Genomic DNA, 26,613 nt, shown 5'->3' on the forward strand with positions numbered 1-26,613 from the left:
CCATGCCTTCCTGAGTTGGTAACCAGTGTCCCTGTTAATGAGGTTGTCTGTTACGCGAATTTCTATGGCCTCTTTGAAGATGCAATCCCAGTAGTTATTTGTGAAGGATATTACTTTTGTTTTGTCATAATTCACTGCATGTCCAGTGTTTATGCAATGTTCTGCTAGGGCAGATTGGCTTGGTTGGCATAGGTGGGCAAAGCGTTGATGTTCTTTGCATCAATCTTCCACCATACGAACTATTTGGCTGATATAGGATTTGTCACAGCTGCACGAAATTTCGTGTACACCTGCTTTCTTGATGCCGACATTGTCTTTCAGCATTCCTAGTAAGACAAGCATCTTAGCTGGTGGTTGTACGACTGTGTCGATCTGTGTTGCCTCAGTAGTCTCCCTATTTTGGATGACATGTTGCCTGCAAAAAGTAGAAATGCCAGGCCTTGTTTCTCTTCTTCCATTTGTTCTTCATCTTGGTCCCTACTGCGCGTTTGTTGTCAGAAGGCCCTCTGGATTTAGCAGTTGCTGTATACATTCCTGCGGTACACAGTTTCCAGATGTTTGAGTTCCGTTGATAGATTTTGATTTCCCAAGATCGTGTGTGCTCTGTGTATCAAAGTGTTAAGAACTCCGTTTAGCTCAGCCAGATGGTGGCAACGGGAAGCTTGTAGGTACAGGTCAGTGTGTGTGTCTCTGCAGTACACACTGTGATCTAGCGAGCCATATCACCAAAATATTGTGGGCATTCAATGATTGTATCTAGCCGAACACCAGAGAACTCTTCAAACAAATTTAAAGTAATTTCTGCAGGCCTCTGTCGGTGCTAATACTAATAGGCATCTGAGAGATTTCTTCTATCAATTGACAATATGTTCAGGGTGGTGATTCTTCTGGAAAATCTGTAATTATCAGGGACTTATATTTTACCTGGAAAACTTAGGGAATTTCAAGATTTTTAGAGAATTCTGTGTTTTTAACGTAACAGTGGAATTTAATTTATTGAGCTTTATAAATCACAAATTCTGAAATACTTAATTCTTTGAAGTGTGCTAATTATTTGAATATTAGTCCGTTACAAATTATTGATGTTAAAAACTGTGGTTAAATTACAACTGAGAGGAAAGAAAAGTTACCGTATTACTGTGAGCTGCTAAACCCGTACCCTCCTCACCCTTGGTCTCTATTAATTTCTCAGGAGCTTCTTGTGACATCATATTCCTCCCCATATCTGGAATTCTCAGAGATCACAACCCCCACTCCCGCCCTGCCTCAAATAGCCACCCTGACATTTAGCTATTGAGGAATTATTCCAATGCAAAATTCCACACTGCAGATGGAAATGGAAGAAAGCAAAGAATGTGTGTTTGATCAGCCTGTTTCTTAATTTCTTCAATAAAAAAAGGAACATGAGCCAGTTTGGTGCACATATAATTGGTGTGTGCTTCCAAAGAAAGTTTTATGTCTGTGATAAGTCCAAGTAATTTCACTGTTTTATTTTTAGTTAGACTGTCTTTTTTCTGGTTAATTCATAATTGGGTGGCCTGATCCCAGTGGATAGTCATTTGCATCATTCCTCTGTTGTAATCTCATACACTTACTGTTGTCGTATAAGACATTCTTATATGGCAGATAATTTCAAAAGTCATTAATGTAGACAATGAACAGGAATGGCCTAAGAACAGAGTCTTGGGAAATTCCTCTTTTTATTGGGGGTAATACTGATCTATGCTGATAGAAGATGTGAATAAATGGAGTGATTTATCTACACTGCTATAGTATTTTAACTTGGTGATCATATTGTCACCACAACTTCTTCATCATGCTTTTGTTTTCCAACTACAGTTTTCTGTAGACGTGGATATAAGTGAAACTTAGAGGGTGCCATATTAAGTGAATGAGTTGGCTGATTGGCTGATCTGGCTGATCTAACTCATCATACTTTATATTTTCCAGTTTACACATTGTCAAAGCACTATTTTCAGCATGTGCAGGAAAAATGACAACTCTTTGGGGTTTCCCTCGTTTTTGTCAATCGCCCATTTTCTTCCACTCACTCATTCATTGTGTTCTGTACATCATGTCAAGTATAAGAACCTTAGGGATGCAAAAAGAGTCAAGATACTTTAACCTGGCACAAAGACAAAATAGAAATATAATCAGTATTTTGCACTCATGGTAAATTAGGTCTGCACTACTTATTGCTAGTCACACTTATTCCATCTACAGGGTTGGACATAAATAAAGAACACAACACATTACCATCTCTAACACGGTGTAAGAAAGCCATACACATTCAAAACATCTGTATCTGCATCTACCTCTATATGCAAACTGCCTTGTCGTGTGTAGTGAGGGTACTACAGTGTTCTAGTGTCAGTTCACCTTTTCCTGTTTCAGTCATGTATGATTCACAGAAAGAATGATTGCTGGTAAGCCTCCGTGTGGGCTTGAATTTCTCTAATTTTGCATTGATGTTCTTGTCATGAGATATAAGTAGGAGGAAGAAATATATTGATGGACTCTTCCAGGAATGTGTACTCCCAGAACTAAACTGTAGGCCATACATTGTTGCAGAACACCTCTCTTGTTTCATCTGCCACTGTAGTTGGCTGAGCATCTCCGTGAAACTCTTGTACTTGCTATGTGAACCTATAATGAAATGTAGAGCCCTTCTTTGGATCGTCTTTGTTTCCTCTATGAGTCCTATCTGATACAGATCCCATGTTGATGAACAGTATTCAGGTATTGGTTTAACGAGTGTTTTGTAAGCTACTTCTTTTGTTGATGAACCACATTTCCTGAGGATTCTTCCAGTGATTCTCAGTCTGACATCTGCCTTACTTGCAGGTAATTTTATGTGGTTGTTCCACTTCAAATCACCTCATACACGTACACCTAGATATTTTATAGAAGTAACTGCTGTCACAGATTCTTTTGAAATTTTGTAATCATACAATAAAGGGTCTTTCTGTCTACTTACTTGCAGTACATTTGTTTTTGTTGAGGGTCAACTGCCACTCCCTGCACCAAGTATTGATCCTCTGCAGGTTTTCCTGCATTTCACTACAGTTTTCTAGATCAACGGGGACAGGTGAAAATGTGTGCCTCGACAGTGCGCAGCTGATGGTATTAATATAATTCTAATTTCATTCTAGACAGCTGCAGGTCATCAATGGTGTCTGTTCTTTCGGACATGTCCGAAAGAACAGACACCGTATCCATATAAGTATACAGTTTTCTAGTGTTGCAACTTCTCGATACACAACAGCATCATCCACAAAATGCCTCATGGCCACTTGGCAGAAAATCCTAAGAAATTTTGGTCTTACGTCAAAGCGGTAGGTGGATCAAAACAAAATGTCCAGACACTCTGTGACCAAAATGGTACTGAAACAGAGGATGACAGACTAAAGGCCGAAATACTAAATGTCTTTTTCCAAAGTTGTTTCACAGAGGAAGATTGCACTGTAGTTCCTTCTCTAGATTGTCGCACAGATGACAAAATGGTAGATATCGAAATAGACGACAGAGGGATAGAGAAACAATTAAAATCGCTCAAAAGAGGAAAGGCCTCTGGACCTGATGGGATACCAGTTCAATTTTACACAGAGTACGTGAAGGAACTTGCCCCCCTTCTTGCAGCGGTGTACCGTAGGTCTCTAGAAGAGCGTAGCGTTCCAAAGGATTGGAAAAGGGCACAGGTCATCCCCGTTTTCAAGAAGGGACGTCGAACAGATGTGCAGAACTATAGACCTATATCTCTAATGTCGATCAGTTGTAGAATTTTGGAACACGTATTGTGTTCGAGTATAATGACTTTTCTGGAGACTAGAAATCTACTCTGTAGGAATCAGCATGGGTTTCGAAAAAGACGGTCATGTGAAACCCAGCTCGCGCTATTCGTCCATGAGACTCAGAGGGCCATAGACACGGGTTCACAGGTAGATGCCGTGTTTCTTGACTTCCGCAAGGCGTTCGATACAGTTCCCCACAGTCGTTTATTGAACAAAGTAAGAGCATATGGACTATCAGACCAATTGTGTGATTGGATTGAGGAGTTCCTAGATAACAGGACACAGCATGTTATTCTCAATGGAGAGAAGTCTTCCGAAGTAAGAGTAATTTCAGGTGTGCCGCAGGGGAGTGTCATAGGACCGTTGCTATTCACAATATACATAAATGACCTGGTGGATGACATCGGAAGTTCACTGAGGCTTTTTGCAGATGATGCTGTGGTGTATCGAGAGGTTGTAACAATGGAAAATTGTACTGAAATGCAGGAGGATCTGCAGCGAATTGACGCATGGTGCAGGGAATGGCAACTGAATCTCAATGTAGACAAGTGTAATGTGCTGCGAATACACAGAAAGATAGATCCTTTATCATTTAGCTACAAAATAGCAGGTCAGCAACTGGAAGCAGTTAATACCATAAATTATCTGGGAGTACGCATTAGGAGTGATTTAAAATGGAATGATCATATAATGTTGATTGTCGGTAAAGCAGATGCCAGACTGAGATTCATTGGAAGAATCCTAAGGAAATGCAATCCGAAAACAAAGGAAGTAGGTTACAGTACGCTTGTTCGCCCACTGCTTGAATACTGCTCAGCAGTGTGGGATCCGTACCAGATAGGATTGATACAAGACATAGAGAAGATCCAACGGAGAGCAGCGCGCTTCGTTACAGGATCATTTAGTAATCGCGAAAGCGTTACGGAGATGATAGATAAACTCCAGTGGAAGACTCTGCAGGAGAGACGCTCAGTAGCTCGGTACGGGCTTTTGTCAAAGTTTCGAGAACATACCTTCACCGAAGAGTCAAGCAGTATATTGCTCCCTCCTACGTATATCTCGCGAAGAGACCATGAGGATAAAATCAGAGAGATTAGAGCCCACACAGAGGCATACCGACAATCCTTCTTTCCACGAACAATACGAGACTGGAATAGAAGGGAGAACCGATAGAGGTACTGAAGGTACCTTCCGCCACACACCGTCAGGTGGCTTGCGGAGTATTTTTTTTTTAAAAAAAAAAAAAAAAAAAAAAAAAAAGAACTTCCAACATTGTCTACTATGTCATTTGAGTATACTATGAAAATTAATAGTTCTATAACACTTCCCTGGAGTGTGTGCAAAGTTACTTTTAGATGAGAAGACTTTTTTTCCATTCCGAATGATATGCCCTGTTTTGTTTACTACAAACTCTTCAATCCAACCACACAGTTGGTCTGATATTCCAGAAGCCCACATTTTGTTTATTAGGCAGCAATGCAGAACTGTTAACAAATGCCTTCTGGATGTCAAGAAACATGGCATCTACCTGATCACCTGTAACTATTGCTTTCTGGGTGTTGTGGATGAACAAAGTGAGCCAGGTTTCACATGGATCATTGTTTTTGGAACCCATGTTGGTTCACAAAGAGGAGATTTTTAATCTCTAGAAATGTCATAATATGCAAGCATAAAACATCTTCAAAAATTCTACAACAGGCTGATGTCAGAGATACAAATCTACAGTGATGTGTTTTTGTTCAACAACCCTTCTTGAGAACATTAATGGCCGTGCTTCTTTCCAATTATTAGGAATGCTTCACTCCTGTAGAGACCTACAGTACATTGCTGCTAGAAGATAGGCAAATTCTTTTGCATACTTTTTGCCATATTCAGTGATGCTGTAATAGCCTTACGATCACTGATTCCCTGTTCTTTGCTGAGTCGAAACATTTGGCTCTGTTTTTTAGTACCAGGTCTAAGATGTTATCTTCAAAAGTAATTTCTCTGGTAAATTGCTCTGGTTAATATCTGGGTAAGGTACTTACAACAATTTCACATGATTATCTATCCCTGTTCCTGCTACCCTGATAAGTTAAAATCTTCGTAACATGATCAGCAAATTTATGGAAAATATTCTCCAAATTTCTCTCAATTGTTCAGCCACAGCTGTTGCTGAGGCAGGAGTTCTAAAAAGCAGTCATCATGGAATGTATGGACACAGGTCCTGCATGGTTTTGAAGGGAATTTTATACAATTTTTTCTGCAAAATAGTGGCAAGTTCAGGTAATGATGATGGAGGTGGACTGCCATCACACAACCTTCTCTCCAAAGCAGAGTACAAAGTCTGTATAATATTTGGATCTGGTGACTGTGGTGGCCATGGTAGATATGAAAATTAGTCCTCATGCTCACAAAATCACTCCTGGACAATGGAAGCTATGTGAACAGGGACTCTGTTATCTTGGAACTCAGCATCACCCTTGTACAATGGGACAAACATGATCAGCCAAAATGATCACATAATCCTTGGCAGCAATGCAGCCTTGCAAAGTAACCACAGGGATCGTGGAATACCACTACATGGCTGTGCATATCGTTACTGAATCACTGCCATATTTCCTCTTGGCAGCAAGCTGTCTGCAACATAGGCTTGGCAGACAGAATTTGGAAACTATGCAAAAAGAAGCTTATGTGACCAAATGACTTTTTCCAATTGCTCCATAGTCTTGGTTTTATGGTTTCAGCGCCACATTTTCATATTAGAGGGATTTGCATCACTTATGTATGGTTTTGGAATTCCAGCTTGTCCTGCAATTCTCAATTTATGGAGCTCGCTTTGTGTAATGTTGGTGCTGATAGGTTTTTTTTTGTCACAGTCGTCTTCAATGACCACCTCTCATGAATACGTAACACATAGTTTCTTTGGTGTTGTGACCTAGGAATGATGTTTTTCTACTTTCCCTATAAGTAGTAAAAATCTTCAATACAGTCCCCATATAACACCAGACATGTCAGCTCCCTTAGTTATGAAATCACTCACCATACGAGCACCAACAAATTACTCATATTTGAATTCGCTTAGCTCCAACATAATGTACTCACAACTACATAGACTACTGTTCTGACCAAGACTGACACTTGCAACTTATTGAGGGCATTTTACAGGTGCTATTTATGGTAAAGTATAACAGCACTACCTGAAGAGCTGGCTAGCATGTGCATTTATGTTCAAGCAAGAATTTTTTGTGGTGTTTCGATATTTTTGCCCAACATCTGTATATTTAATTGAGTGAATTAGTAAGAAAGCTGATATTTTGAAATCAGCTGCTACTTCCTATATTTCATTAAATACCCTCTGTGCTGTTATTAGCTTAATATAGGATTCATCACAGAAACCACATGGTTTTGTATTGGATTCTACGGCTGAGCATTTAGCCTCTGATAGTGGAGGATAACCTTGATTTTTCCATTAGAATGGAAACTTTGGTTGTCACAATGTTATGGAATTGGGAACGTTATATGTTAGCTCTCTTGCGATTGTTCATGAATGACGAGTGTGTGACACAACATGACTTTTGAAACTGTTTTACTGTTCCAGTCTGCCGACATGTTGCAGACCACAACACCATTTTAACATGGGTTGAAAACTTCAACACAATTGGCTTCACGATGAAGAAGAAATACAGTACCTGTACTCAAGAAAATGTTGAGTGAGTTATGGCATATGCGATAGAGAACCTTAGACTGTCGGTTCACTAGTATGCTGTGAGTTTAGGGACTAACAAGTTAATTGTGTGAAGGATCCCACACAAAAATCTTCATCATTGCCCATGCAAAATTCATGTGTGTTACTAACTTGGTGGACACAATTGGGAAGAACAGCGTCATACCTTTTGTGAACCCATGCTTGTCAGTAATCTTCACTGGCTTCCTTGCTCCTTCTGATCAAAGCTTATGTGACTTCTTTTTGTGGTGATATCTCAAGTCCTGAGTATATGTTAACAAATGAGATTGCCTTGAAGATCTGCAGATGAGACTCCGGGAGAAAATCATTTGTATTCCACGTAAGATGTTAATCGATGCTACATAGAGTTTTGTGACCAGCTAGGAATCAATCTTAAACCGCTCATGATTCCTGGTGTAATATATTTCCTGTCAATATTGAATTCCTGCTATAACTATGCTCCTTTCACTTATACAGCTTTTAGACTGGCAGTTTTGGTTTGGTTTATTGATAGATTCTTATTTAGCCCCATTTGTCTACATTACTTACAGAGTGCGTACTTACTATATAGGACAAGTTAACTAAGTAGTGCACATTTATTGTTAAACTAACTTCAAAAAATTTATATACACAACTACGAGTAGAATGTTAATCATTGTGTTCAGAAATGTTCAGTCCAATAATTGGTTTGCAACATTGTCCCAGCTCAATTCTTTCCTATACTGTGCTATTCTTTTCAAATGATTATAAATCCACCTCCTTAGATCTACCTTTATTTGGCCTATATATTTTGTTCTCAGTCGTCCTTTTATGTCCTGATCACCCACAGAACCTGGAATACACACTGCTTGAAAAAAAAGTGAAGCACCTAGAAGACATGTTCAGATGTCAACGTAATTTCCGACTCATACACACCATCAGTGTGTATATGAAACATTAGAGAGTTGCAGTGTCCTGTGACAGCCGCCAGAGTGCATTAGTGTTGTTCATGTTTAGTGGCAGTAGTGTTGTTCATGTTAAGTGATGTACCAGGCCAGGTAGGATAATTAAGGGGCACAAATAACATCTGATGTTGAGTGATACTTGTGAAGGACATGGAGATGCTGCACACTAATTTGAGACAGCAATTTCAGCATATGACATGTAATATAATGTGGCAAAAATGTTTTTGTGTGATCAAGTATTGTTGCTTAAAGCAATAAAAACAGAATACCATGTCATATTATGGATATCCTACACCAAATAAATAATACATATCTTGTGTAATCTGGGGTACTGCTTCTTAATGCTGCTGTAGGTTCATCTTGAAGTTACTGCATTGCCACACGGGAATCATACAATGGTTAAAAAAAAAAAATTCTAGTATTTCTTGTTCACACATGCATAAAATTGACTTAACACTGTCTCATGACTGATGTAAGACTGACCTCAGACTGACCTCGGCCTCACCTATGGCAGCGTGCAAGTTGTCTCTATTAATATGATTTTAAACAATTACTGCCATTGTTACATATTACACTTTTAGATTTATACAATTAAAATTTTTGCATACATCTTCCCAAGTTACATAGAAATTTACATGAAATAAAAGTGAATGATTTCATACAAACACTGGAAAGAATCTGTTTCTGTTAAGACTATAAATTACATGTTTTATCATTCCAACAATATATTTCATTTTACTTACTTAAAGAATGATCACCGTATCATTTTCAGATGAACAGAGGGATTAGTTTTATTGAATGAAAGGCCTAGAGTTGATTAATGAACTTTGGACGCATAAAATTTTACATTTCTGTATAGTCGTGATTACAGTTCTATTAACTAACACCACGTAGAACATGAGCATACTTGGTTCTGACTGTAAAATCATCATGTCATATTTCTATTAGGGAGACAAACAATTTTTTGGCTTGAAAACATAAAAATAGCTTTTCTTTTGATGACTAAAAATATTGGAACTTTAATCATTAATTATTCCATAATTACAAAGCAAAATTATACCTACCATGTGCCTGAAGTTTGTCTAATGTAGAAATTGTGATGGTACATCAGCTTTTAATCCAACATGTTTCCTTCATTCTGCCTACTGGTGAGGCCCAACAGAAACAGTGTCAAAACAGTAGCTTAAATTAGTGCAAATTACTTCAAATCCAGATAACTGGAAAAGACAAAATCAAAGCAGCAGTTTAAATTTGTGTAAATTGCTGATATTAAACATATGCCCTCTTTGGGAGAGTAGGGATGAGACTGGAAGAGGATACGTGATCCCAAAAAGGGATGTGGTATTACAAACAGAGTTAAAAACAGACCCCATGGTGGGTCTCCATTTGATTGGCTGCTTGAACTGTGCAATAATGAGATTTGTGGGGCAGTCAGATGTGGCAGAGGCCTGAAGCTGGACTGCATGGGAATACGAGAGCAGGCCTACTTGTTGTCAGGGTTCTGGTTGGCTACAACTGACCACCACAAGGGAGGATTGCCATATTGTTTACCTAGAACATTCTAATGCCATCACTTCTACACCTGCCATACTGGGACAAGTAATGGCCTCCCTGCAATATTCTGTGTCATCTCGCACCATTAGTCAAAGACCAGCCGAGGCCAAGCTAGGGAGTTACCATCCCATGGGTAGGCTGCTGTGAACACTACGACACAGACAGCTACATTTGGAGTGGTGCCATGAAAGGAAGCATGGGCTGCTAATGAATGGCATCACATTGTGTTCAGTGAGGAATTGTGGTTCTGTACCACAGCAAATGATCATCATCACCAATTATGGTGATGACTGCAGAAGAGGTTTCATTCTTCCAATATTTTTGAGAGACACAGCTATTTTGCTCCTGGCATTATATTGTGGGAAGCCATCAGGTTTGACTTCACATCATGGCTGGTAGTGATTGAGGGAACTCTTGACAGCTCAACAGTGTGTCACAGACATCTTGCGCCCTCATGAGTTGCCTCTCATGTGAATGTATCGTGGTGACATTTTTCAACAGAACAGTGCTTGTCCACACATTTGTTTGCAGTAACAGTCCTGTGTAATGTTGATGTAATCCCATGGCCAGCAAGATCCCCAGGTCTGTCTCTCATGAACCATATATGGGATAGCTCAGATGTTAACTCCATCACAGTTCCAGTATACAGGATATACCGTATTTACTCGAATCTAAGACGCACTCGAATCTAAGCCGCACCCGAAAAATGAGACTCGAAATCGAGGAAAAAAAATTTCCCGAATCTAAGCCGCACCTGAAATTTGAGACTCGAAATTCAAGGGGAGAGAAAAGTTTTAGGCCGCACCTCCAAATCAAAACAAAGTTGGTCCATTGTAATACGAGACACAATTTAGGTCGAATGAATGACGACACAGCTACAGGAGTTTGGTTCGAGTCGTAAGCTTAACAGTTAAGTTTTACCAGGTAGCCATTGCTATACGTCAGGTGCTCCGTCTGTATTTATACGGGTACCCTTCCTTTTCACGTGCTTCGTCTGGTTTGAATCGATTGCTTATTTTGCTTTGATCTGATAAGTGCCGTTTTCTTTGTTATAGGTGTTAACGTCACTCTGAGCTGAAAATGCATTACTGTACTGTGTCATGCATTGTTTGTCTCATTCTGATAGTGCGTGTTTACGGCCTGTCGCCGTGCGCGGCATGGCTTGCTTTTGTGCGCGCTACCGCCGCTTACAATTAAAAAAAAAAGAAAAGAGAGGAATCGTCTCACTAGCGAAACAATGGCAAGAGACTGCTATTTGTTGTTACTTACACTGCTTTCTTTGATAATGATCAACAAGAACCAAATAATAGACTGCATATGATAGAATATGTTCTGAACGAGAGTTAGGCGAAAATTTTTCTCCGTTTGAAAATCTTTGCGGCCGCTTCTCTAGTACATCAAATTCTGCACAGGAATTAGTCATCTTAGATTTAAAAATCTAATCAGTTGCCGTGCTTAATTTCTGACTGTATCACTATTAGGCATAAGAAAAATACGAATGTAAACATGACACGATACGTATATTCTTCCGCGTTTGCTGTTGTCTCACTCTAGTTTCGTAATTTATTAGGCAGATAGGATTTAAATGAAATAGCAGCAAACACGAAAGAATACGTGGCATAATGTTTACATTCATATTATTCTTATGGTGAAGAGAATACTGCATGTGATTCACATTTCGTCAGGTTCCTATTAGCAACCACCTCTTCTCACAGGTAGTAAAAAATTCAACACGTAGAGTTGGCCATATTGACAAACATCCCAAACAGTCTTGCCAGTCGGATTTTCGTAGTACATTGAAATTCTGCTACATTCGAAGATGAACAATACGGAATTTGTATTTACTTCGTTGGATAATGTACGAAAATGCAGTGGTCGAAACTCGGGGCGGAGAAAAAAGCTTGTCTTCCACCTTTTTTTTTTTTAATTTATTTACTGACGCAGAGATTTTGGCACCAGTATTTATCTCTGTGCCTACAAAGCATCCCCTTGTAGCGCTACATATATTCGACGGAAGAAGTTAGTTGTGGCGGCACCGACCAACATTTTTCAGAACTTCCGCTTGCTTTGCACTCGATTCTAAGCCGCAGGCGGTTTTTTGGATTACAAAAACCGGAAAAAAAGTGCGGCTTAGATTCGAGTAAATACGGTAAGGACCAAATAAAACATCTGTGGCCCTGTTTGTCTCAGGAGCAGGTACAGTGGCTTTACGAATCCTTCCTCTGTAAATCAGTGCATGCATCCAGGCCCTCGATGGGGTGCAATGTTATACTGAAAAGTGGGCTCATACTGTCAAGTTCTCTGTAAACATGATTTAATACTGTAATCACTGAAATAACATCACATATACCCTCAACCCATGAACTTTCATTTTGTTCCATCTTCCATTCTTCACTTTTTTGTCAGGCAGTGCAGTTTCTCATGCTGAAGTATATCACCCATGCAAGAGTCACATCATGTCTTAATGATATTTAATGCCATCCCACATATTTGTCAAAGGGCCTTTTGATTTAGTAAATATGGCTTGAAACTACATATTATGCCATGTTGTTCAAGGATGTGACTTCAAAAGCAAAATCCTTTATCAATTAGCATGTGATTTGGGAATTGTTTGCAATGACTAAACATAAGTAAGTAAATTAGTTCTTTAACAGGAGTTCTCACTGGTTCTTCCACCATAATTCTTTCATCTGGCATACATCAAAATTTACAAAGTTTCACAGTTGTTTGAGTGTTTCATAACAAACATATTACTGAAAGCTGAACAAACTATCATAGCAACACCTTAACTGGGAAACATGTCTGGATATATGGCAATAACACATGAAAGCCTACTTTATATTTCTGTGAACCACTATTAAATGATGAAACAGGAATATACTACACCCATCTATGTGTTGTCCTCATTTTGCTTCTTTGTAAACAAGATCAGAGGCATTACAGCACGCATAAAAACATTTGAGCAGTCATTATTCTGGCACTCCATACACAAATGAAATTTGAAGAAACCCTGATACATGATGTAATGGAAAGTCCTTGCTGCTGTGCACTTTGTACTGGTTTTCAGAGTATCACTGTAAATGTAGATAGTGTGTGCTAAAATTTTGCATTTTGAGTTGCAAAATATTCAAAATTTTTGTGAAGTAATATACATACAATTTTAAAAATTTGAAAAGAATGTAAATGTTTTAATAGAGATTATGTTCCAAAAGGAATGATACAAACAATTGATGAGTCAACCTAGTTTAATTAAAGTATCCTTCATCAGATAATATAATACTTCTATGTGAACAGGGAAGTATACTTCTATATTTTCAGGAATACATACAATCTCCCTACTTATGACACAACAAATTATAAATTTCTGATGCATAATATAACTAACCACCATTAAAACACAGAACTGTTTCATCTTAATATACTGGATGGAATTGAAAGCATTGTTAAGTCTTCCTCTCAGCTGTAATGATGATTTCTCTGAATCTATGTTTTCCAGTCTTTCTCCAGATTAATGTTGTAACAGATATTCTGTGGCTGAGAAACCAAAAGAAGTATTACATACTCATTACCAATCATAATTCCCATTCAAAATTCGACACAGTCAGTAATAATTACATAGCTATCACGATTTAATTATATTACAATCAAATAGTGCAGTTTGTGTAGTGTCCTAACTAAAATGTATGTGTTACAATGACAGGTATCTGATGGTGGAGAGCGTGGTGTGACATTAGCACGACTGACTGCTCAGAATGTTTCTGCCCATATTGAAACCTTTTCCAATCGTGCAACACTTCATTACTATAGTCGCAAAACCAGTGGACATCGTGGCTTTAAACTGCGCTACTCATCAAATGAACAACAAGGTGAGCTTGTAGAAGTGTATGTATTCATATCAATTGCACACTACGTTACTTTATCTCTTATGTTGTTTCTCATACTGAAAATTTTCGACTCTCTTCATATCCCTAATGAAACAAAATAATAATTAGATGTAGGAATAATAACAATGGGCTTAACAATTATTCTAAATCACTGTCAATATAAATTAAAGGATTTTAGATATGTCAACCAGGAAATAAAACAAATAACTAGTTAAATTTATAAATTTCAGTCAATTCCTCTATGGCCGTTATATACATAAAATGCTTTCATGTATTATATTTGGCTTGAGATACAAATTGTAAAGTATAACACTTAATGCATTTACACAAACAAGCCTGCCTCGCATACGCATATCTCTTGCTGCTCAGGCCAAACTGAACTTGAAATGCCTCAAACGGCAGCAACAATTCATTGTGGAGTGTGGAGGTGGAGGTATAGCAGGGCATGGGTGGGGAAAAGGAAACAGTGTTACCTGGCAAACCATGCAGGGACTAGAAGTGGCAAACAAAGCTACCTGGTGCAGCAAGGCTGTGTGGGAGAGAGGGGAGGGAAAAAAAGGAGCAGAAAGGAGAGGATAAAGAAGCGGAAAAGAACAATGGGTGCACTGGTAGAGAGCAGTGCACTGTGTAGTAAGGGACATTAGTTGGGAAAAGGTGATACGACAGAGGGGGTAGAAACTCTTGTTGGGTTGTGGATGTGGGGGCAGTAGGTTACTGTAGGTTGAGACTGGAATGATTTCAAGAGCGGAGAATGTGTTGTGAAGATAACTCCTATCTGCACAGTTCAGAAAAGCTGGTGGTGGCGGGCAGATTCAGATGGCCTGGGTTGTGAAGCACCCCTGGCATCAAGTATGTTATGCTTAGCTGCATGTTGTGCAACAGGGTGGTCCACTTTGCTATTGGTACAGTTTGACCATGGCTGTTGGTCCTGGTGGATAGCTGGTTGGTAGTCATACCAAGATAAAAAGCTTTGCAATGATTGTAGCAGAGGTGGTACATGACACATCTGCGTAATAGGTTACCTGGCCTCTGATGGGGTAGGATAACTCTGTGATAGGATTGGAATAGGAAGTACTTGGTGGGTAGACTCGACAGGTCTTGCACCTGGGTCTTGCAGCATCCCTATGACACTCCCAATCCCAACCCCTGCACCAAGGGGTTGGGTTTTGGAGTGGCATAGGGATGGACTTGGATGTTGGAGTAGGAAGTTGGATGGGTGATGAAACACCACTTTAGGGGGGTGGGAAGGATCTTGACTGCAATGTCACTTATAGTAGGCCATGATGGTAGGTAATCAAAGCCCTGATGAAGGATGTATTTCAGTTGTTCCAGTCCAGGGTGATATTGGGTGATGAAGAGGGCACTCATTTGTAGCTGGTTCTTGGAGGTGGTGGGAGAATTTCACATCTGTGGGATATGGCACAGGTAATCTGTTTGTGGACTAGGTCTGGGGGGCAGTGCCCTGATGTGGAAGGGATGATAGCTTTTGAAATGCAGATACTGTTGGTGGTTGGTGGGTTTAATGCGGACAGAGAGTGGGTGGAGTCCTCAGAGAGCAGGAAGGTGGCATGTTGGTTGAGAAGCACTAAATGAAGTGAATGGGAGAGAAGGTGTTGAGGTTGTCAGGGAATGAGGACAGGGTGTTGTAGCCTTGAGCCAAGATCAGGAAGATATCAATGAACCAGAACCAGATCAGGGGTTTGGATTTTTGGGAGGATAGGAAGGTTTCCACTAACCATCCCATAAACAGTTTGGCATAGGAGGATGGCTTGAAGGTGACCAGGCTGGGTGCATATTTATTTGTATATTTTCCCTTCAAAGATGAAGCAGTTGAGTTAGTAGTAGCAGTACAGTTAGTAAGGTGTACAAGAAATGAGGTAGTGGGTTAGGAGAGGTAGTGTTGAGTAGTGGCAAGACCATGAGTATGAGGGATGTTGGTGTATAGGGAAGTGGCATAGACAGCGACGTGTGGAGATCCGGGACGTAACAGGTTGAGGACAGTGGAGAGCCAGTCAAGGAAATGGTTGGTATCTTTGATATGAGGGCTATATTTTTGACAATAGGTTGGTGTTGGTCACTTAAGGACCAAAATTCTTTCAGTGGGCACACAACAACCAGCTACAATGGGACATCCAGGATTGTTGAGGTTATGGATTATGAAGAAAATGTTGAAGGTGGATATGCATGGTGTGGTAGGGTGGAGGAGGGAAATGAATTCAGGAGAGATGTTCTGGGAGGTGTCTGAGTGTGTAAGTAGGGATTGGGGGGGGTTATGTTATGACATTGAGTGCTCAAATTTGAAGTTGCAATTTTTTCTCCAGTGTGGCAATTAAGTATTATCTCTAAATAACATCTGATTTCTTACATAAAGAACTATGGCTCTAGATGTGATGTCAAATGATCTCCATTCCAGTTACACTTTCAGTCATCAAACTGACATTTGACGACACGTTTCCACAAATTATCATACAAAGAATGGCACATTTGAGAGATCTTTAATTAAATGGACAAATTAAACTAGATATTTTCATAGTATGCATGTATAAATATGAAAAACACCAAATACTTGATTTTAATTGTACAATCATGTAAATCAGCATGCTGTCTGATACCTTTTGACCTAACCTAGACCCCAGCTTGTGCAACAGATCGTGCTCTGCAACATACTTTATTCACAAAATAGTTAAAATAATATTGAATAAATATTCTCTGTGTTTTACCTCCAAAATCACATTTGTATGACACCACGTGTACTATGCTGTGATTGGCTGCTAGAAGCAAATCAAGTGGGCAGGACATTGATTTCTCTTGTTTTGAAGCTAAAGTAGCATATTTGGTAAATTATATATTTATACATACCTACTACAAAAATATATAGTGTAGTTGATCCACCATATAAAAGTCCTCTCTGAACTGTGTAATTTTTGTGTGATTTGTTGTGTAAAAATATCAGAAATCTGACATTGCTGAAAAAACTTTATCTGTTATCCAAGTAAAAAGCAAAGATTGTTTCATTATTGTTGGAATATGAAATTTGCAACTAAACCAGTAAGCTTTTGAGAAATATGGAGGGATGAATACATCAGGCAGATGTGAAACACACTGGGTTGCATCTTGAGACTCCTTGCTCAGCTGGTTTCAACATGTGGCATCACGCATGATGTGAGTTCAATCTACCAACTCCCTTACAAGAAAAAGTAGGCACAATAGTTACCTTACTTCTCAACATTCTTGATGAAGTCAAAGTGCAAAATTAATATCTTCAGGCTCAGAGTCTCTTGAACAGGAATACTGGATTTTCAAGCCATACATAAACAGCTAATTATTAGTTTCAACAATATTCATAAATGATTCTAGCTTGTAGTTCCACATATTTCTCACGGTTATGAAAGTTGCAACATAAATGTTTCACTTGACACATTAGCAGTGCATGAGGAGCATTCTCACAACATACGTTTCCTAGCATGTCTCACCAGCTTGTCCTCTTCACTGATCCCAGGCACCATTCACACTGAGGTGATGCGGTATGATGTAGAAGCAACCTGCATTGGCGGAGTGCATGGATACATAATGGAAGTAACTTTACTGAATCGCACTGGGACAACAGCAATATGACACTGTTATGTGTCTCTGTCCTATCATTGGACTCAACACAGAGTGCTGGTTGCTCCACACAGCTCATATCTCTACAATAGGTGGGGAGAGAAGTTTCATGTCATCCGATTTGCCTTTTTGTGTATTAAAAAAAAAAAAAAAAAAAAAAAAAACATTGTTTTGGAGTCATGTGTTTTCCACGATGCAGTCTTCCTCATTCATTTTTGAGGAAATTGTTCAGTAAAAAAAAAAAAATTTCCATAACTTATAACATTATAGCATGACAGTGAACTGGTTTTCTTTTCATTATTGCCTTTAGTTATTGTTATACTTTAAAATAAAATATAGCACTGCACATACTTTGAAAAGTTTTCAGTGAAAAATATAGTTGCTGGCCAGTTTACATTTGATTTATTTTATAGAGTATCTTCCTGCTTAAGAAATGTAGCTAGCTGCAATGAGCTATGATGTGCCACATGCAACACTATGACTGTGTGCCGTTCTGTAAGGAGCTGTGTCATTTCGATGCCAATACAAGCAGAAGCATTCACTCACATGTATGCTTTCAAGCTGGGAAGACATCTTGTCCTGTTCATTTCTTGCTGTGCTGCATATAGTGAACATGTCCTTCAAACAAGGACTGTTTGAAGATGATATCTTTCATCCAGCTTCTTGAGAAAAGCACTTGTTTGTGGGATTACACTATGAAGTCATATTCAAGGGCAAAATTCCTGTTGCTGTTGAATGAGGAGCTTTACAAAACTGAGAAGGAGATAGTGGAATTTTCCTCATCATTATCATCAGTGCCTTCTTCATATCTAACACAACATCATCTATCCCTACACACAACTCACCATATAATGCCACAACATCAGTAATGACTTATCTGACTTCAGATTTGGCAATGTTACTTATAAGTACATGTGAATCTGAATCATATTCTAGTGTAACATACTAAACAGTGGCAGCTTTTGAAATTGTATTCATTATTTACTGTACATGTGTACTTCACTGAATAAAGTATCACACTATATGGTCTCATTAAAAATAAACTTTTCATGGTGTCATTTTTAACATAATTCACTGATCTTTTTTGTAATTCCTGCTTACCTGCCTGTCAGCAGAAGAAAAAGCAAATCAAAATTTTGTGTCCTGGAATCTCAAGATCGCTGGTATTAGTTGCTAGAAAAAGTGGAAATGTCTGGATTCATTTTGTGGAATTTGTGTTTGTTTGGAAAAAGGTCATGAGAAACCACATATGACCTATGATCGGTTTTAATAGCATTGTACAGTTGCACACAGTACTTCTTTTTCAGTTGTATGAGCTTTAAATATTGATAAGTCACAATAACATCCTCTTCAGAAGAGCTCATGATTGCAGCTGAGCCAAAAACATGAGTCGTTCTGTCTTGTTTGTTGTAATGCATGTCACATCGCATTGTGTATCGTACTGGCCCAGTGTGAACACAAGAGTTGCAACAACAGGTGTTATGCTGCACAACCTTTACTACAGTGAATCATATTGCATATCATATCACCTCAGTTTGAACAACACCTTAGTGCTAAACTTGTTGCACTCGCTCCATTGTCAATGGAACATTTACATTTTAACCTCTTTACATGGGTCACTAATAAATATTCAGATTTATGTTAAACAAGGGACAGATATTGGTAATTTTTGTATAATATTTCTACATCTTTATAATGATCAGTGACTATAGCAATACAATATAACTTTCTTGTTTTTAGCAATGCAAGGAACTTGATTTCAGCAGTTGTTGTTATATTCGTGAAGACAACATTTCATTATTATTTTACTTGTCTCTGGAAATTACTTTCCAGTTTTTATATATTGTTTCAGCTTTACTTAAGTTCACATGTGATACTAACATCAGTATTTGTGAGAATAAGGTATGTTTTAGCAATTCTATTTGAGACACAGGCTGTGAATTTAATAATTGGATTTAAGTCCAACTCTACATGTATGACAAAAATTAAGAGTTGTTGTTTGTGTTTACTCCATCCTCTAGGTTTTTTAATGAACTATAAATTATTGAAAGGTAACAACTTTCTATAAATATGTAGCTTTTGAAGTTAAATTTTTTATCAGATTATGAATCAGTTTGTATTCTGTAATACACTGTGTCTCATGAAAGACGCCAGGGAGGGGTCCTTGGGTCGTGCGATGCATTTGGCGGCTGTTGCCACTGTATCTGCCAGTTGTCGCTATGCATAGTTCTTGAACCCCAATACTTTGCATGTGCCCCTACACTGTGTGACTGAGCATACTGGTGTTTTCTTTTGAGGTTATTTATCAAGTTTAATTGCTTCAAATATTGTTACTAGACGTCATTGTTGCAACTGCGCCAATTCCGGGACTTTCCCTGCCCGTTTGTTATTGGATCCAGTCCTCGGACAGAAATACTGTGCACATGTCTTCTGTACTGTGCGACTGAGTGTTTGGGTGTTTTATTTTGAGTTTCCATTCAGTATGGTTTACATGAAGGATCAGCAAGTATTTCTTGTGTTGAACTATGCAAAAATAGAATCAAATGTGGAATGTTGGCTAGAATTCATATGAAAATTTCCCAGTGTGCATGTTTGCAGTGCCTCAATATTATGCAGGTTAGTGAAGAAATTTCAGGAGACTCGATCTATCTCACACAAACAAAGGCCTAGATAGAGAACCTAGTTTTTTAAACAAAAATAAATTATATGAGATAGGAAAAGCCTTGGAAAGAATCCGAGAAAATCTTTGCACCATTTATCACTTCAGACTTGTGTGTGAAGGGCATTTGCTCACAGAGCTGTGCACTAACTGAAATGGAATCATATGAAATAATGGTAGTGCTTCAACATAGAAACTTGGATTCTGTTGCTTGATGCCGTGATTGCAACTGGCTGTTACAATCTGTGCACAATGGGGAAGTTTATCATAAGATGCTTTTTTGCTGATTAAGTATGGCTGCATTTGTCAGGGCACTTAAATTCTCAGAACAATCAACATTGGAGCTCCAAAAATCCTCATGAATTATGTCAACAACCTCTGCATGATGTGAAGTGTCATGTGCAATTAGTGCAAGACAAATGATTGGATCAATCTTTTTCCATGAAACAATACATTCTGACAGGTATTTGAATGATATGTTGCATCCTTTCTTTCGAGAACTAACACCTAACAGACAGATGTATGATTATTTTGTGTAAGATATTGCAAGACCACACATTTCCAATGCTTCTATGACAGCAATACAAGGTGTTTTTTATGTAAGATAGTTGACTGGCATCCTCATTCTCCAGATTTAAACCTGTGTGACTTTTATCTTTGGGGAATGTTAAAAGACAATATTTATGCAACCAGTACTCCAAAAACAAGCTGCCAGAAACTAATATGAACATAGGAAAAAATAACACAAAAACCAGTAGAAAAAACACCAATAACAACAGGGAATAGCACTGAAATAGGCAAAAAATAACACCAAAACTGAAATAAAATGACATCAAAAGTGGACATAGAATAAAAAGTTTTTTTCCTGTCCCCACTTATAGATTCACAAGGAATAGGCTCCGAAGTATTGAAAGCTGCAACCTTATTATTAGTTTGATATGTTGTGATTCATCAGGTGCAGGGCACATAGTTTAATTGATGGGTTGCTGATATTGTATACCCTCAGTTTCCTGAAAGGAAGGTCATGGTTTACTGAGCCAAAAACCCTGCTCATGTCAAGAAATATTCAAATGGAGCACATAGCCTGTTCTGCATGACTATATAAATTATGGAAGAATCTGATAACAGCATTGATGGTGCTTAGATTTTCTTGATATTGATGCTGAGATTAGAAAAGCATTTTGTGTCTGTAGAAGAAAACAGTGAGTCGAGATTTGATAGTGGTTTCAAATATTTTGCCGAACGTAACGATGAGCATATATCAGTCTGTAATAGAAAGTACTTCCTTACTTCCCATATGTTCTCTCTGAATCATGCTTGCTTTTAAGACAGTGGAAAATCTGGGATGGAATAACGACAATATGAATTAGGACATATTTCTAAGTGCCACATAGAAGAGGGGTTGAGTGGCAGACATTTAAAAGTCGACTGTTAGATATTAAAGCTAGTTATATATGCTTCACTCACTCATTAAATTGATTCTGTATATTTGCCACTTGATTATATTTCTGTGAATTATGTATTGATGCACAAATATATCCACCTTCTGTGTCAAACATCATACATATGCATGTTGAATTCAGAAGCTTCTCCTAAGATAATTGATTATAAACTGTTTTTAAACTATTTCTAACAAATATACATATTAGTATATCTTTGTTTATGTTTACAGTATGTGGTGGCACCTTAACACCTCTTGGTAGTGGTGTCTTGTCCTCTCCAGCTAGTAACGGTAGTGCTTATTATTGTGAATGGCAATGGGATGCTTCACCAGTATTGGGAAATCAGACTGTTGCAGCAAGTACACCAACTGCAAAAACTTTCACACTTAAGCTTCTAAGTGTTAATGTTTCTGGTCCTTACGAGGGCTTCTGTAGATGGTGGTATAGTGGAATAAATATCATAACAGGTATGTGCACTTTCCCATGTCTCATGTAAGATGTAAGAACCTTATTTTTGTGTGCAAGTGTCATTCAGGATGTCAATATTGATAGTCCACCTCTTGTAGAATGCTCTTAATTTTGTGATGTGCTACCAGTGATCATCATCTTCTACCAGTGATCATCGTCTTTCACAGTGAAGTATGGAAAATGATCTCTTTCTTCTGCCACAACATGAACAAACTCTTGGTGAGATTTAGAATGAACTTATGTAGTTTAAGGTTACAAGTGAGGTCCAATGACATGTAGCACACCATTAAGGCAATGTGGAAAATCACCAACTGTTAAAAACAAGTTTCCTTTATATTTTATCAGACTAGCAGCTTTACTACCTGGAGTACTCTCATGTGTTGTATATTTATCTATTTTTCTTGAATGTAGAACTATGTAAGTTGTAAACCCAGCATTACATCTACTTATACCTCTGTGCCCCTCAAGCCACCATGCAGTACCTGTTGGAGAGCAAAAGGTGTACCAAAATTATGGCGGCATTCTGTGTTCAACTCTAGCAAATAAGTGAGGACTGAAAGGTAGCATAAATATATAGAAGGACTCAATAAAAGAAAGAAATGTTCAGGATATGTTATGGAAAGGGAGGAGGAAGTGGATATAGAAGAGATTATGGAAGCTATACTGCATGAGAATGGCACTTTAAGTATACAAAATTTGCTCAGAATTGTTAAGATCCCTGGGAGAACCAGCCATGACAGAACTGTTCCACCTGGTACATAGGATATATTAGTTAGACAAAATTCTTTCAGACATTCAAGAAGAATGTAATAACCTGAATATCAAATACAGCAAGTGCAATGTGAATTTTACCAACCGTCAGTTTCATAAATCATGATTGCAAAATACTAACATGAATACAATGATGGATCAACTAGTTGTTTCTTCAATTTATGTACTTTTGCATGACATAATCTTAATATATATTGAGATTTGGCTGAGATCATGGCACTGATGATTGCATTGCATGCAACTTGCCTGCAGCTCTGTGTAATAGTTGTCAATAAAGCACCTTCATACAGTTATGTGGCTTTTGGAAACACCTCATCATTCTTGACTTTTGAATTTTTATAATTTTTATGCTTAATTTGAACGGTTAATGAGTGTTGAGTGTAGTTACTGTTATTTGTAATGTCTCTGAGCTGTGGTTGCCCTGCCCAGAAAGTTGTTTTATACAAGTTTAATATGTGCAGGTATCTCCTGATATCTGAAAACAATGTTAGTCCATTCGTGTATACAATAAAAAATTTGTTCCTGGTGGTGACGATTTGAACAACATTTAAGGAAAGAAAATATTGTAGTAAAGGAGAAACTTACACTTTCAGATTCGAGTAATTTTTGCACTCACACCGGATTATTAGAAAATATAAATGTTTTCTGCTTTGGTTTATGGTAATAGATATTCAAAATATTTATATTTTATTCTAATCACAGTTGCTCCCATTTTCATGCATTTCAAAACCCTGAAGTATCTCTGCATCTCGAAGTGACTAGCATGCTTCGCAGTTTCCATCTTTCACACCATTTCTTATTACAGGACACTGTTGATATACAATGCCGTTAATGCATTTCCAAAAAAAATTGTCAAGGGGGATTATGTCTTCCAGTTGTGGTGCCAAAGTCAATGGCTCCCTCTAAAAATACACCCATCAAGAAGACCTTGATTTAAGGTACACCTGGTCATGAAGGAAAAATGTACTGGACATCAATATTGCTGCCCACCTTAACAGCTATTTTGCTAGTGGAGCATCTTTTAGCAACTCTTTGGTGTATATTGGAGAAATACAGACTGTTAACTCATCATTCAGTTTTTTATAAAAAATGGTTCTATAACTTTATCATGGATGAGTGCACACCAAGAATTATTGCTGCAGGTGTGTTGGTTGCCTTACTGATGTAACCAATGAAGGTTTTTGTCTGACTAATTGAGAGCTTTGTGGAGATTTACCTTTCCTTCAACTATGAAAATGGCTTCGTTGGTCCACAGTCCAATAACAGTGAAGACCACATTTTGGTTTAAAACACAGATGTAGGAGTCAGTTACTGCCTGGAAGTCATCATCATTTAACGTATGATGAACATGAATATGTGGACATAAACAATGGTCATGTAATTTTGAAGCTGACTTTGCTTTCTCAGTTTTCTGGCAGATTCTGGGGGATGTAATGTTTCTGAGAAATGGTACTTGTACTGTAGGTCTGAAGCACCTTGTGTATTCTATGAATAGTAATGGTTCTGTAGGTACTTAATAAACTGTACACTTCATCTAAATATTGAACTTTAGAACAAGATAAATAACTACTATTACAGATAATATTATCTTTTTGCTGGTTATTTGACACACACATGCCCGACAAATGTATACACACTGATGCTCACAATGTGACAGATAGTGATTTGTTGACTGCAGGAGAGTAGAGTCCTTCCAGTGATGATTATTCTTGATGATGGTGATGGATTGTGTGGAGTGAGCTGTGAACTGAGGTCACTACATTACACCCCCACAAGGAAAAGAAAGAAAAATATTTAACTAGCTTGGACTAGAAAATATCTACTGAACTGAAACAGAACTGTGCTTTTCATCCATAATGAGGTTCCATCCTGGCTGAATGCTGGTGGGTTGGTTGTTGTTGTGAGGTGGCTACTGCATCTGGGTGGGTGGTAGTCAGCCTGTTTTCAGGTGGGCAGCACTACTATGGATGATGTTGTGGTGCTGTTGGCTGTAGCTAGTGGCTGTTCTATGTCTGGTGTTGGTCTGCATTTCAGTGGCATCTTCTGCACTGAGGTAGGCTGTCTTAATGGACGCCCTGTGTCTGTCCTTTTGATGCAGAGAGCGAGTGTCCTATTGTTTCATCCTGCAACCTTGTATGAGCATCAGTGGGGTGCCTCCAGTATCTGCACAGTGGGCTTTGTCGCTCCCAGCTCTTAGAAGACAGAAGTAGCCTGTTTTCCATGCCAACTGCATGCAGATTGTGGCACAGACTATGTGTTAATCGTATCCCAAATGCAAATAAAGCTCAAAAGGAAACTAAATAGAAGTAGCATGGAAATTTCTAGGTACAACATAGGAAATCTAGTGGAAAAAAGGGTAAAAGAAAACTTTACAAAACAGATGGAAGATCACTTAGTAAAAACTAGACTGGTTCCTATGGAACAATATGAGGAAAGCAGATGGAGACACATAAAGACCAGCTGCCATGAAGTAACTTCCAGAATTATAGGAAACTGAAAGTGAACTAACAATGTTTGGTTCAACATAAAGTGCCAAAAGGAAGGAGGGAAGAAATGCAAGGAAATACCGCATCCAGAAAGGGAGCAATATTATCACAATATCTGCCAGGTCACTCAGTGAACCCTAAGACTAGAGAAAGGGAATATTGCAACAATATGAGTAAATCGTTTGGGAAATTCAGTGAGGGAAGAATTTATAAAGTATCTGCAAGGGAAAACGCAACATACAAAAAAGATGAAAATGTACTTTTCACAACCACTCAACTGCAGTGATCCACAGTTGTACTTTAAGTTTGAAGCACCTGATACAGTTGACATACAAGTTTCTAACCCAAAAGTTAATGAAATACAGCTACAGGAAGAAATAAAAAAATTAAATAATAACAAGGCTTGCAATTAAGAACAGATACATGGCGTTATTTAAAAATGGAGGACCACAACTGGAATTAGAACTATAGTCTTTAATGGAAACAATTTTCAAGATGAAAACCATACCTGCAGACTGGAAAACAATCCATATTAGATAATTTATTCATGCTAAGATGTGTAACTGAGAAGGCATGGGAATTTAGTGTGTATGTCCACATACTATTTATCAGTTTTAAAATTGAGTTTGATTAATACACCAACAGACAGCCCTAAATATAATGAAGGAATCTGAAATACCCTCAAAGTCAGTCAGATTAGTTAAAATGTATATAGATGAAACTTTACATCATATAACAAGGCCTTTATGAGAAACTGAAAATTTTAAGGTATACACTGAACTGAGACAAGGTATACACCGAATTGAGACAAAATGACACCATTTAACATCTTTTATTTAATTTCACCTTAGAGAAGATGGATAGGGGACTTATTAAAACTATTCCACAAGGTATCCAACTGCAGGGGATGAATATTACTAGGCTTTCCTGTGCAGATGATGTAGCATTGATAAGTAGTTCCAAAACAGAATTAATCACTACAATGCAAAATTATTAGAAAATATCGGAGTAAACAGGATTACTTTGTAATGAAGTAAACACAGAATATGTGGCCGTAAATAAGAAAATCTGAAGTAACACAACTTTTTTGTAGAAGGGTTCACTTTATAATGTTCCTCTCAGATTGTCACATTTAACTTAACTTTCTAATTCCTGGATTTCATTCTATGAAAGAATATAACAGTTTCCAACTTCACAAAACTCATTGACAAATGAACTGCATACCCGTCACGTTAACGAAACACTGACTGACATACTTCACAGATCTCTTTGACTGCCTGATAAGACAAATAACTCCCCCGCAGC

General features: G+C 38.1%; 1 protein-coding gene across 1 annotated transcript in view; it reads left to right on the top strand.

Annotated features, from left to right (window-relative positions):
• LOC126100451 (cubilin) overlaps window positions 1-26,613 on the top strand; it is a 771,806-nt gene that overhangs the window by 513,111 nt on the left and 232,082 nt on the right. The window contains exons 46-47 of the mRNA XM_049911056.1: window positions 13,696-13,861; window positions 21,814-22,050. Of these exons, the coding sequence (XP_049767013.1) occupies window positions 13,696-13,861; window positions 21,814-22,050 (403 nt within the window). The remainder of the gene's footprint in view (window positions 1-13,695; window positions 13,862-21,813; window positions 22,051-26,613) is intronic.

This window comes from Schistocerca cancellata, chromosome 9 (assembly GCF_023864275.1).
Source record: "Schistocerca cancellata isolate TAMUIC-IGC-003103 chromosome 9, iqSchCanc2.1, whole genome shotgun sequence".
In the NCBI taxonomy this organism is placed as follows: Eukaryota; Metazoa; Arthropoda; class Insecta; order Orthoptera; family Acrididae; genus Schistocerca; species Schistocerca cancellata.